We start from the raw sequence: 13,030 nt of genomic DNA, 5'->3' as shown, positions 1-13,030 counted from the left end.
CGGTTCATGTGACACTAACACGAAAAAGGACTTCGTTTGTGTCAATGGAAAGCATATTTACACTGTCTGAATCGTTCCCTATTCTCTATATAGTGCACTATGTGCCATTCTCCATGTAGAAACCAGTAAATGTGTGAGCAAATGACCGATTTTTCAGCCGAGGCTTCAGCGTCTGTTGATAGTGTAGCAGGGGGCGGGACTTCAGATTCTAGAGAGCATTTGATTGAACCGAAGATTTGACAAGAAGATGAAGTGTGATGTGATGTCATGAAAATCCGTGATCCATTTTAGCGGAAGTGAGAGACTGTAAGTTTGAATGCTTGTATCTCCTAAATGCGATTTTTTTTTTTCTGGAACACACCAGCTTATTAATAACCTTAAGGCTAACATATTCATACTAAAAGCTAAAAAAAACTTTAATTTTGATTTTAGGGGGACTTTAAGTCATACCATAGTTTTGTGTGAGGAATTCACTCTCAAAACAAAACATTCATACATACTTATGAAAAATAGCCTAAGTGTGCTTAATTGTATTGAATGTATTTGTAGCGATCTTAAAAGTATATATTTTTTTAAAAAACTACTTGCAGATAATATAACATTAATGAAATAAAACACTTAAGTGTACTTAAAGAGAGTAGCCTACACTTTCATGTTTCTTAACACATTTAAAAAGTGCACTTTCTAAAAATGTCAAATTAAAAAGGTTTACTTTGAAAGTACACTTATTTTGAGGTGTTGACTAACATACGAAAGCACTTGTAAAGTACTTGATCATAATTTGAACTGTAGTCTGTTATTTAAAGTTTATATTTAAAGTTAATATATTTGAAATGCACTAAATTGCAGCTTCATCATTACAAATGTGTTATTACAAAAACATTTAAGTATCTACATCACATACAAGTTTCAACAAATGAATCTAAAGCTATAACACATTTTCATTCAATTTCAGTTTACATTATATTAAGTGTTTGACAACATTACATTATTTCTGGAATATATATATATATATATATATATATATATATATATATATATATATATATATATATATATATATATATATATATACACTTTTTTAAAGTATGCTAGCTCTTTTTCCACAAGGTTATGGAAAGACCTGTGTGGAGATTCTTTACAATTACAAAAACAACAGGATAAAGGTTTGGGATGAGGGTGAGTAAATTCCTTTCAACTCATCATTCCATTTTTCCATTTAAGTAAACAAAATTAAACTCATCATAGCTTAGAATTACTATTTTTGTGCTTCCACTGACTCAAAGAGATTGATTTACAACAGTACATTCTAGCATCCTAACAACTACTAATGCTTCCTCCCTAAAAATGCATGACTACTGCCACCTTCTGGCCCATAATATCTGACATCAGTTGAGAGATGTCAAAGGATTGTAACATACACTAACACTAACATGATTTCACAGCCTTACAAGATTCATTAAACAGCATAATTTATAAACAGTGCCATTTGCATGTATTACAGTTAATTTAACAATTCCCCATATCTCTAGCTGCTTAAAGGTCTCATACCAAATGATTTTATTCCTTTTTTGGAGCAAATAATTTAGTGTAGGGTTATTAATGTGGCTCATGTAATTATTCAGATTATGCCTTCAGCCATTTTTAATTTTGCTCATTGTGTTTTCCCCCCTCCATCTGCCTATAATAGCTTGGTTTTAATAAAACTATGACACTAGCCTATTCAGAAGGAATAATTAGCAACTCATAGTTTCTGCCCAAAAGGTTAAACAAATTGCATAGAGTATCAAAAATCGCTGTAAATGTCAAACATAAATCACCAGACAGCAGCATTCACTCCATCGACAGCTACAGCGAGTGTCATAATGGCAGTCGCCCCTCTTCTGTGTTGTCTTTCTGTGAAATCTTAAAGGTGATGTAAAATGTCAGAGAGTGTTGATGGAGAACCCTTAGTGGGGTCGATTTCTTATCTCTGTCGAGCATAGGATGTGCCTCAGATGTGAATGCTCTTTGTTCTTCGATTTCTGCTGGTTATAAAATCGATTTTGGTGAGAGATTACATATTTCATTTTACGGTCAAAGCCTCCCTGTCCTGTGGGGACTCTTATCAAGCCTGGCCTGTCCAATGAAGGGTTATGTGAGGAAAGCCTGTCCTGATTCAAACAGCAACACAAACGCTGCTCACAATTCAGCTTTTTAACAATATCCTCATTTAAAATGTCAGAGGTGCGATGTAGCGACAATGACCTGTAGCTAAAGAGGAAGCATGCAAGTCCGTCACACATTCGCATTGTGCAAAGGCACACTTGTGATCATTGCTTGTAGATGACAAACATCATGTACAGAAACACAATACCTGCCTAAGGATAAGGCCATGCCTCCTCATGAATAATATAGGAGGAACTCAGACTCTGATGTCATGCAGTAGGAATGCATGATAATGGTAAAAAACAGACACCGTGGCTGTGTTCGAAACCGCCCCTATATCCTCATTCACTATTCCCAACATTAGCCCACTAATATAGTCCAGTTGAAGGAGTGAAAGTAAGGTTGTGCCAGAAGGGCTGGCGTTTTTGCATAGATTGTGCTAGCTGTTTAAAAATCATTTGATACTTGGCTAACTTGCAGCTCCAGTAGTAATGAAATGATTTATCTTGAAACCTGTTGTGGAAGCTATGAATAAACCTTAATTAAACAATTTAATCAATTAAAAAGGAATTTATATTTGTATGATTTTATGCTGTACCCACATTGGACCAGTGGTTTGCAAAACCGATGGAGGAATGATTCAGCTGCGAGCGCCATTTTCTGGCAAGATGTGGGAATGTCGGCATGACTCTCACAGTGCATTATGGGTATTCTCTGGCCGTCGAGTGTACATAAGTCATACACATTACAATCCCACAATGTAGTGCATTGTGGGATTGAATGAGTGCACTTGATAACATCCACTATGGTTATAGACACCACTACAAATGCCCTATTTAACCCTTAAATGCATACCTCGGGTCTTTTGTGACCCGGGACGTCATTCACTACCCTCCTCCTCGTTCATTTTTTAAAGTTGGACATCAACCTTCTTGGTATTCCTCAATCAATTCATTATAAAGAATATAACAAGAAAAAAATCATAAAATTATAAAAGAATGCCTATTTTTGTATTCATTTTTTGTAAAAATTGTATAGGGTCGCAAACGACCCGAGGTGTGTATGAGTGTACATATATTTTTCTGCACAACAATAATTGAATCTCAGGTGACGGAATAAGTGCGATTCACCTTTATTCCACAAGGTGGCAGTGTCTGATACACAATGCTGAAGTGACAACTCATTTAGACAGAAAACGAAATAATAATAACAACATGAAATGGCTCAGTGATTTACTGCAGAGTAAGTACTGAATGCAATGAAATATGACTGTAACTGTTACTGGATTGATCTGGTGAAGCTGTTAGTGATAGAAATATTGATTTTGAAGATGTTGAAAATTAAATAGTTTTGAGAATACGTTTGAGATCGCGAATGGGCTCATATTCGTGACCAGAAACATAAAACTAGCCCATTATTTGCTGAATTTACTGGGAAATGAGCTCTGATGAGGACAGTGATGATGGCATAAAAAATCTGCTCAGAATGAGCCCTTTCAAGCTCCAAAAGGTAACAAAATACGATTTATTTTATTCTTCTGTAATTGTTACTCTAATATCAGAGGAGTTTTATATTATCGCGACAGGTAGAGATCCTTCCATGTTAGATATAGTTCCGGGTCGATAAAGACCCGAATATGTAAGAATGATTGGCGGTCATGCATTTAAGGGTTAAGGGTATATGGGGCAATTTGGACAGCCTGTGATATTAAAAAAACAAAAAACAAAACAACAACAGCAATTTTCACCAGATGGCTCTATTTGGATTTTTTTTGAGTGCAACCATCCTTTTAGAGCAACTCAAACCTTATTAGGGAAAGAGATTTGTCATAGGCCACTGTTTTTAACCCAGTGAATATGACTTTTATGGTGATTATTATTAAATAAAAATGTATTTAAAAAAATTAAAGCTGCAAGCAGCGATGAAAGGGCCCTTGTACCCGTGTCACCTCCACCCAGTGGCTTTAGGAAAACAGAGCACGGTGGGAAATACGCATTTAAGTATATAAATATAGGAGGACAACGTCAGTTATTTGTATTTGCCACACTTCCTGCTACCAGCTGGTGGTGATATGACTATAAATAAATTTTGCCATGTAGATGTCTTCAAGCCAGGACTATTATCAAACATGTGAAGTTTGAGGCAGATTGGAGTTACAACAATTTCCAGTTTCTTGGCAATAATCGCATACATTAGCACTTAGCCAAGGGTTTCATGATTTAACATGTTTCTAGCATGCTTCATGGCATATTTAAATGTGTTTCTGGGAGTGAATTACAGTGTAAAGCATGCCATTTCCTGTTGCCAACAGGTGGCACTATGACTAACTGAATATTGGCATATAGATGTCTTTAGGCCAGGACTCTCATCACACATTGAAGTTTGGGGCAGATCGGACATTGTTTGCCCAAATTACAACTTCCTGTTATATGTCGAAACATCAGAATTTGTGAGGCCGTCACGGACACGCCCTTCAGTAAAAACTCTAGATCTTCGCAATTTAACATCACTATGGCCTTAAGATTAGACTGACTAAATATGATGTTGATCTGATTAAAGATTTTGAGTAATAAAGATTAAAGTACAATGTCTGGAAATGGCAAAAACTACAAAAATGTTGTAGAGAAAATTCAAAATATCTCACTTCCTGAGATACCTTTTTGTAGGTATTGGGCTGTTACATGTGTCTACCGAATTTCATTCCTGTACGTAAAAACAAAGCACAAAGGGTGCTTAATTAAAATTTTGTAGGAGCCATTTTGCCACACCTAATTCTGAAACCCATATCAGATTTAAATTTTCACCACTTCTGATGCGTGTGCAAAGTTTCATAAGTTTTCGAGCACGTTTAGGCCCTCAAAAATGCGATTCAATTTGGAGAAGAATATTTTTGGAGCAAGGATATTTTTAAATATTTTTTGAATATATCTCCATTTGTGTTTGTCTGAAAGACGATAGTCATATACTCCTAGGATGGCTTGAGGGTGAATAAATCATGGGATAATTTTCATTTTTTGGGTTAACTAACCCTTTAGGAGGTGCATCCCAATACTTTTGTCCAAATAGTGGTTATTTTGTTACATGACAGTTACATGTCAAGACTTAATTGTCTTTCATAAGAATCAAATGTATGCCTTATTTAAACAAGGGCTTTCAAATGTTTCAGATGTTCACTAAAATGACATAAAAATACACTACAAGCGGGGGTCTGATCAAGGTGTTTGAAATAGCCAAATAATGTCTCTGGTAGGCTATAATTGCACGCGTTATAGCAATATCCACTATACCATGTGAAGCAATATTTGTTTCAAATATGTAGAAAGCAGGGAATTAGCCCGTCATATCCTCAAATCCCCAAAAGCACTTAGTGTGAAATGTGAGCAATTAAAGCTTGTGAAGCGTGGCTGCCCTGAGCAGTGCTGAATATACAATTGAGGGTGAAATAACAGTTTCTGCTCACAACATACAGTACAGACCACAATGCTTGAGAAACGTTGTCAGGTGTTTAGCTCTATACCTGCTGTCCAAAGTGCCCTCTAATGTGTTTATTACATTCTCTGCAATATTTTTTTAATGGTTCAAATCAAGGTTTATCTGAGGTTTATTCAAGCAGGACACTGGAGGACCAAATTACAAGCTTCAGCCATGTTATTTGATGCAATGCAAATGATGCAATATTCAGTAAGATAAGCATTGTTGCTAAAACTGATGTTTGATACAAAAGTGTGTGGTCTTGGTCCGGCAAAGCCGCTAATGTGGTCGGAAAGACTAATATTGCTGGGACAGATGGCTCACAGCTGGCTCAAGGAACAAGAGATTTGTCTGAAAACATTGACCTGCACTTCCATCTATCAATAGCAGAAGAACATGACAGTTTCCTTGCTGTACGTTGTAGATTTACAGTTTAAATATGAAGGATTTTCTTAGAAGTTTGGTCTACTATAAGAAGGACCTTTGATGACTTTTTCAAGAATAATCTGTTAAATAATTTCATTCTAATAATAATAAATAATAATTTCATTCTACATATTTATTTAAACAAATGAGAATGCCAACTTAATGCTCTTTTTCTTAATGCTATTTATTTACCAGAAAAGAAAGACAGCAAAATGTATATATTAAATGTATATATTTGCTAATGGTCTACTTTGTCAGAGAGCCGTGAGGGAACGGCGCGAGGCCGGTGACGCGAGAGATAATGAGCTCCACCTGCGAGGTGCACCGGCCTTGAGTCTCTCACGGAGGAGCTCTGGAAGCATAAAAGGAGGAGCGACGACAGTGAAGGACGAGAGAGGACCAGGCCTGGATATTATTTGATGTTTTATTATGTTTGTGTGGCCGGCAGACATCCGCGAGGGTCTGCCAGCATTACTTTAGTTTTGTTCTTTGTTTGTTTTATATTAAAGTTATATTTAACGTTCGCCGGTTCCCGCCTCCTCCTTCGTTATCTACGAACGTTGTTACAGTCAACTATTAGATTTTTTAGGAGATTTTTTAAACTTAGGGGCTGTTTACACAATTTTAAGTTAAAAACAGAAAACAACGGCGTTTTGGGCCTGAAAACAGGTTTAAAAGTGCAAAATTTTGTAAAATTATGCCATTATTGACTCTGTGTAAACATGCGAAAATGCGAAAACGGTGATGTCTTGCGCATGCGTATTATGTGTTCAGTCTGTAGGCTTGAAGTGTTTCTTTACAAAGTGACATCGCCAACTACTGGCCTGGCATGATAATACAGCGTTTTTAATCGCTTTCGCGGGTGCATGTGAACGGGGATTGCTTTGATAATTTAACTTTTCCAGTTTTTGTTGTCGTGTGAACGTACCAAAAATACATTCTGATTGGCTTTCAGTGTGTTGTGGACACATAAATTGCTTGTCACTGGAAACTTTTTATTGTTGCACCTGGTTAGGACGCTGCGTTTTTGACATTTCTAAGACAGGAACATTTGAAGAAAATTGCATGGTATTTCATTGTCATGTTGTCAGCACAGATATATGGGTAGCTTTTAAATGTCAAGAGCATTTATGTTCCATCACCTGCGAAAAATAATTGGTCAAAAATACTCTGGACTGAAGATGAATGACCTATCAAATTACTATAATTTTCTTCAAGCAGAAAAAACAACAACTTGGTGCAGGGCAGAACAGAAAAGACATGCCTTTAGACAAAGGGATTGAAAAAGATGATCTAATAATGAAACCCAAACAAAGAATGAGGAAGGTGCTAAATTTGACATATTACCAACTGGCAGCATTTCCAGACAGAAAACAGTTTTATCAGTCAAAATGACAACAGATAATGACTGTGTGCTTTGTGGCTGCTGCTTCAGACTCTTCATCTGGAGCAACAAATCAAGTTTCACTTTTTAAATGTTTCTCAAAGTATTCCAGTGCAACTATTCAGACTATTCTTTGACAATGTCGACCACCATCTATTTAGTGCATGTGACTTGTACAAACGGTTACAGAAACTTTGCAAATCCTAAATAAGTTTGACCACAGTTTGACCACAGGTTTAGTGCAATTAATTATTATTACACTCTAAAAAATGCTGGGTTAAAAATGGACAAACCCAGCGATTGGGTTGTTTTGACCCAGCTGTTGGGTTGAATCTTAAACCCAACCTGCTGGGTAGATTTATTTAACTCAACTAATGTTTAAAAATTACTTTATTGATCACTTAAAATGAACCCAAAATAGGTTGGAAATTAACATTTATTAATATGTTTAATTAATAATAATTAAATAATAAACATGTATTAAATTGCTTTTTAATGAATGTTCACCTTTTGATATTATTGTTGCCTCTAGTAATTATGAATTCTGATTTTTAATTTTGGGCTCATTTTAAGCCAACCATATAGTCATTTTTAAACAATAGTTGAGTTAAATAAAACTACCCAGCAGGTTGGGTCAAACATTTAACGCAACCACTGGGTTTGTCCATATTTAACCCAACTTGGGTTGTTTTTAACCCAGCATTTTTTAGAGTGTATTTAAAGGTCAGTGATAGACTTAAATGGAAATAAAACTAACCATATATTGAATTGACTTCTGAAGCCACCTCTTATTTCCTCATCTGTCACAATAACAATCCCACTTCTTCATTTATGGGCTTTTTTATTTATGGTTATTTTGACTTTTCTGACTTACAGCCATGATATAAATGCAAGTAGCGTGAAAAGTATTAAAATGATAAAATAAAAGTAATTAAAATTCAATGTGAAAAAGAAGCCAAGAAAAACAAGTGCAACATAAAACGTTTCTATCAACGTTTCCCCACACCTGAAGCTAATAATGTTTTAGAATAATCTATTCTGATAGTTGGAATGAGTGCACTGAACATTTACAGTAAACAGATTTCAGTGTTTAAGAGTACTAAATAATGGTACAGGGATGAATTGTTCATGGACAAAATATGAATTATCATCTTTGAATTGAATCATTCCAAATATGTTTGTAAATAGCTGAAGGTGATTATTATAGAGACTGGATGAAGCTTAATTTCGACATGTCATTACTAGGGCTTTTTTAATGTCATTTATTCACTAGAGCCAGAAATATATTGCAAACCTACACACAACAAATTGTACACAAGATGTGATGTGTTTTGATTTGGTCTGACAACAAACAAATGACTTGCCGGTATCCACTCCAAAGTTATTTGTTATAACTTTGGGTCTTTTATAAGTATTCTATTGGAAAAGACAGTCATTCAGGATCAACCTGAGGTTAAATGCATTGCTGAATGTATCAGTGACCATAGGAATGAAAACTTAATGTTTGTGCTGAAAATTCAAGTGCATGGCAGCATTGTCACTCATGCTTTCATTTGGCCAAATCAAATTCACATTGATTAAGTAGTTAAAACATGCATGATAAAAGCACATTTCTGTAGTTTTGCATTTAAAACTGCAATTATGCTCAACCTGTGAATCTAAACTTCCTTCTGTTAACAGGATTATTTTTCTCATTTCAGTTGTCTCGCTTTCATTTGGTTTCAGTCACAGCATCCAACCTGGACGGAAATGCACACCTGCGCCCACACACACACACACACACACACACACACACACACACACACACACACCTACACACCTATTGTTTATTATTGTGACAGAGAACATATGAATATAATTTGATATAAAAGTATGTTTTGTTGTACTTGTAGTTTGTTTTACTGTTTCGGACAACATCATTGTGGTTTAAGGATCGATTACCTACCTTTAAATTTAAACCCTAGTCTGAAAGTCAATGATGATCCTATCCATGATCCTAAACTGCAATTTTTTGATGTGAAATTGTAGTTTATGCTAACACATTAAATATGCCAAGACGTCATTATCTTCCACCTATTTCCCTGAATGCGTTCCTTAAGGCTTTAGGACATATTTGTGAAATAAGATTATAAATGCACTGGAAAATAGATGAGGAGTGACTGCCATGATTGTAGTCTCTATCTATTCCATCACTATTTTAACAAAACCTATATTGCCACCAAGTGGCAGAAATTAATTACTGCAAGAGCATTCATAAACAAACCTCGACCCAAAACAAATGTTCAAACAACCCTCCTGAACAACAACAGTACTGTCTATAACTATGTAACAAAATGTGTGCAGATAAAATATCAGATTATACTATCTTCATTTTCAATCACAAACATAGCAGATAGCCATAATATACTTCTGAAAGCATAACGTACAGTACACACAGAAGGACAGCAGATGGACATGAAAGCACTGGTTTTGGGCCTGACGGGTGTCTGATTGGTGCCGGTGTGTGAGCATTTGGTTTCACACTGATTAACACATGGACTAACACCATCCTTCTCAATACCCTCCTGCACGAATCCTTCACTCCACTACTATGAACTGACTTGTTGCTGACTTCTTGTTGATCCATCTGACACAATAATCTGTTTTCAATGATCAAGAGTTGAGTGATGGCTGTAAATGCACCTTTGTTTTTCCTTTCTTTACCTTCCCTTGTGAATAATGACACTTTAGCATATTTTTTAAAAAGATTACTTATTACTGAAATAATACACTTTAAAGGGAACCTATAATGCCCCTTTCACAAGATGTAATATAAGTGTCTGGTGTGCTCAGAATTTGTCTGAAGTTTCATCTCAAAATACCTCACAGATCATTTATTATAGCTTGTCAAATTTCCCCCTATTTGAGTGTGAGCAAAAACATGCAGTTTTTGTGTGTGTCCCTTTAAATGCAAATGAGCTGCTGTTCCCGGCCTCCTTTCCAGAAGAGGGCGGAGCTTTAACAGCTCACGCTTCGGTTACCCAACAGCAACATAGCTGGAGAATCTCACGCAGCCAAAATGAGGATTGTCAGTTTGTTGTGTGTTTTCGGGGTCAGGGTTTGTGTACATTTTGGGGTTTGTGATGTCACCAACCCAGGAAGAAGCTCATTGTAGTCTCTACCAGCCATTTGTTGTAGTCCTTAAAAAGTGATTTCTGTAAAAGAAATTAAATTTTGAGTATCCTAACTTTTCAGATGTTTTTTATGCTCAAACAGCAACATTACACACTAACTAAAGTGAAATTATAATCAAGGACCTTTTAATAGAATATACTTAAATGTGAACTGATTGATGCTTTTGGGGCAAGAAATTGCATGTTAATTGCAATTACATGACTTGATATTAAATGCAATTAGCTGAACTTTAGAGTGCTTGTTCTGACACACTTAAATAGGATTTAAGTATATCTTCATGGCCCGGTTTCACAAACAGGGTTTAGATTAAGCCAGGATTAGGCCTTAGTTTAATTAAGACATTTAAGTAGTTTTTATAAACATGCCTTAGAAAAATCATTACTGATGTGTATCTTGAGACAAAACAATGACACTGACATATTTCAAGATATGTCAGTGCAAGTAGCTTTCAGTTAAAACAGCTCAAGCATGCACTTTAGTCTGGGACTAGCTTAAGCCTTGTCTGTGAAAGCAGGGGTATAGCTAATTTCATATTTACTTCTATTGTCCTTTAAATATGGTTAAAGTGTACTGCCAAATGTACTGACAAGCATTTATGGTAAACTAAAATATACTTTAATGTCATTTCTGTTGAAACTTGTTTATAATTACACATTTGTAATGATGAAATTGCAGTTTAGTGCATTAAATATGTTAGTCAACACAAGAAAATGTGTACTTCCTCAAAACAAGAAAAACGATTATTAAAACACTGATTTAAAATGCGCTTTGAAGTAAAACTTTTAATTTGACATCAAAACAAAGCACACTTTAAAAAGTGTACTTAAGTGTGTTAAGAAATTTATTCATAATGACTCTCTTTATCTCTTTATGTATACTTATATGGCCTTTACACTAGCAAGTACAGTTAAAAAAAACCTTTAAAGATTTGAAGGACTCTACAAATGCACAAATTAAAAAAAATTAAGTGCACTTCTTTTTCACAAGGGTTATCAAAGCTGTCAAGTTCAATTTACTGCACAATGATGGTTCTTTCTTCACTTTCTACTTTAATCTGCTGCAATCATAAAAGTAAATCTAGCTTCTGTTTCCTCAGTTTGAGATCCTGTCAGAACCGTCATCTCTGCTCTCATGTCATCTGATATCATGCCTGTGTCATTTGGTGGCACACTGCCATCACTCACTGCCACTCCAGCAGAGACGAGGTGAAAGAAGCCATTTGCATCCGACTGTGCAAAGTATCTATTTTTAACTACAACATGAAATTCATATTCAGATGATCCAAATGTCTTTAAAAAAAAATAATTAAAAGATTTTACTGCTGCCTAAAATCTCTTGGCCAGTTAAATATAGCCACAACTGTGTCCAAAACAGCATCTCTTAAAGGGACAGCTCACACACAAATGTGCTCTGAAAGATTTGGTCATTATTTACTCACCCTCATTCCGATTTTAGTTCTCTCATGTACCATTAAAAAAAAGGAAATTTAAGTTGTTATTCACTGAAATATTTCCTTCCAGTGAACTATTAACCATTGAGAGTCATTGAGTTGAACTGATTCAGTCTGATTTGTAAATAAATAGTTCAGACTGGTTTTTTAAACTGGATAACCTGATTCACTGAAAATATCTAACTATGTTCACTAATCAGACATACCATTTCTCTCAATTTGTCTCATTAATGTGCCAAAGTGAGTTTGGGCAAATTAATATTTTTTACTGAATAACAGCATAAAAGTTATGTTCTGTTGGTGCCAATAGCCTCGTGGGCAGCGCTGTTGCGCTTCGGATGACCCGAGTTCGAGTCCCAGCTCACAGACCTTTCCCGATCCTGTCCCTATCTCTCTCTCTCTCACTTCGCTTCCTGTCTACATACTGTCCTATTATAAAAAAAAAAGGCAAAAACACTGAAAAAACAAACAAAAAATACACAGATAAGTTCTACTCGTTATATATATATATATATGCATTGGTCATGAGGGGACAAAATGGTGATCACGATGATAAAATACATAAAACATATCTAATCTAATCTTTACAAGGTAACCAAACACCATGGCTTAGTAGATATGTAGGAAGAGGAAATGTGATTTCAACATTGCAATAAATATTAATGATAAATCAGCGGAAATGCCAGTGGCTTTGGCAGCCTGATGCATTCAGCTTGGGAACGCTGCCATCGTTGCATTCATTTGAATAATGCACTGCAACTGCAACTGTCCAATTAGCTTGATCTACATTCAACAGACTATAAATCAAAGTATTAATGCTAATGTTAGCATAAGCAGCCACTGTTTGTTCAACCACACTTTTTAAACTAAATGATGAATGAGATTATTAGTGATGTCATTTGGTTTATAATGTCTGGTGTGTATGACATGAAACTTTATCCTAAAAATAATAATAATAATAATAATAATACAAAATG

The 13,030-nt window shown here is 35.4% G+C and overlaps 1 protein-coding gene across 4 annotated transcripts in view; it reads right to left on the bottom strand.

Moving 5' to 3' along the window:
- Positions 1–13,030, bottom strand: part of kcnip4a (potassium voltage-gated channel interacting protein 4a) — a 245,788-nt gene that overhangs the window by 70,937 nt on the left and 161,821 nt on the right. The window contains exons 2-3 of one of the 4 annotated variants that reach the window (XM_067400011.1): positions 4,097–4,109; positions 3,077–3,079 (exon numbers count right to left, since the gene is read on the bottom strand). The exons of the other annotated variants lie outside the window; for them this stretch is intronic. Of the exons in view, the coding sequence (XP_067256112.1) occupies positions 3,077–3,079; positions 4,097–4,109 (16 nt within the window). The remainder of the gene's footprint in view (positions 1–3,076; positions 3,080–4,096; positions 4,110–13,030) is intronic. 4 annotated transcript variants of the gene reach the window in all.

The sequence above is a fragment of the Chanodichthys erythropterus genome, chromosome 11, assembly GCF_024489055.1.
Source record: "Chanodichthys erythropterus isolate Z2021 chromosome 11, ASM2448905v1, whole genome shotgun sequence".
Lineage (NCBI taxonomy): Eukaryota > Metazoa > Chordata > Actinopteri > Cypriniformes > Xenocyprididae > Chanodichthys > Chanodichthys erythropterus.
The sequence above is the reverse complement of the archived record's forward strand: the minus strand, read 5'-3'. Positions and strand labels throughout refer to the sequence as shown.